This window comes from Fragaria vesca, linkage group LG6, assembly GCF_000184155.1.
Source record: "Fragaria vesca subsp. vesca linkage group LG6, FraVesHawaii_1.0, whole genome shotgun sequence".
NCBI lineage: Eukaryota > Viridiplantae > Streptophyta > Magnoliopsida > Rosales > Rosaceae > Fragaria > Fragaria vesca.
Genome location: NC_020496.1, coordinates 16,860,339 through 16,861,721, shown reverse-complemented (window position 1 = coordinate 16,861,721; position 1,383 = coordinate 16,860,339). Strand labels below are relative to the sequence as shown.

Genomic DNA, 1,383 nt, shown 5'->3' with positions numbered 1-1,383 from the left:
AATATATATATATATATATATATATATATAATGCAGAGTTTCCTATTATCGTTTTCTTCTTTTTGAACAGCTATGGCTTTCCAGTTTTGTCTATTAAGGCCATGAAATCTTAAAATTAAAGAGATTATTGGTGCTTAATCTTATAGTGACTAAGTTATAAAATGACAATACATGCAGGAACAAATGGTGGAACCGGCAGTGAATGGAACAAAGAATGTGATCGTTGCCGCTGCTGAAGCCAAGGTTAAACGCGTCGTCTTCACGTCTTCAATCGGTGCCGTCTACATGGACCCAGCCCGAGGTCCCGATGTCGTTGTCGACGAGTCTTGTTGGAGTGACCTCGAGTTTTGCAAGAACACCAAGGTAACATACATATATAACCCTTAAATTCTACCATGTCTTTTTTTTTTTTACCATGAATCGGAGCTGTAATATTGGAAACCCTAAACTCTTAACGGTCATTTTTACATTTACCAACATTCAGAACTGGTACTGCTACGGCAAAGCTGTGGCGGAGCAAGCAGCGTGGGAAGAGGCCAAAGAGAGAGGAGTGGACTTGGTGGTGGTGAACCCAGTTCTGGTGCTTGGACCACTGCTCCAACCCACCATCAACGCCAGCATCATCCACATCCTCAAGTACTTGACTGGCTCGGCCAAGACTTATGCCAATTCTGTTCAGGCCTATGTGCATGTCAAGGATGTGGCATTAGCACACATACTGGTGTACGAAACTCCCTCGGCATCTGGCCGTTATCTCTGCGCCGAGAGCGTCCTTCACCGTGGAGATGTGGTCGAAATCCTCGCCAAGTTCTTCCCTGAATACCCCATACCCAGCAAGTAAGTAGCAGTACTTCTTCATCGATCGATATATTGTCATCAGTTATGTCATCACCACATTTTTGTTCACCTACTGAAACACATAACTCTAATACTTTAAGGCAGACCAAACTAAGAAATTAAACACATTGCCAATTGCTGTCAAACCCTATAACAACAACATAGAATAGATCATTGTTGGGTTTTTTTTTTTATCGATGAATTTAGTTTCATTATTATGTGAGTGACACTCTACCAGAAGGATTAGAAAATGCCTATTGTCCCAAGATGGAAGATTCAAGGAATTTAATTAGTTTAGTCCCTTGAATAACATGTACAAACCTAGCTATATACAGCGAAACATATAGTCTTTGTTTTTAGTATTGCCTCCCATATGGGAATATAGACCAAATAAACCTATCATCCCAAGGTAGTGTTCTCTGTTTAATTGGTTTGTTTAGCTTGAGAAAATATCATTGACTTTCTAATTATCTAAGAGCATCTCCAACAGGTTCCCTATTTTTTTGAACTTCTCAATTTTGAGGAATATAGAGCTGTTTTTAGGTC

The 1,383-nt window shown here is 39.9% G+C and overlaps 1 protein-coding gene across 1 annotated transcript in view; it reads left to right on the top strand.

Annotated features, from left to right (window-relative positions):
• Nucleotides 1–1,383, top strand: part of LOC101302179 (cinnamoyl-CoA reductase 1-like) — a 5,752-nt gene that overhangs the window by 2,598 nt on the left and 1,771 nt on the right. Inside the window, exons 3-4 of the mRNA XM_004303196.1 lie at nt 178–363; nt 485–837. Of these exons, the coding sequence (XP_004303244.1) occupies nt 178–363; nt 485–837 (539 nt within the window). The remainder of the gene's footprint in view (nt 1–177; nt 364–484; nt 838–1,383) is intronic.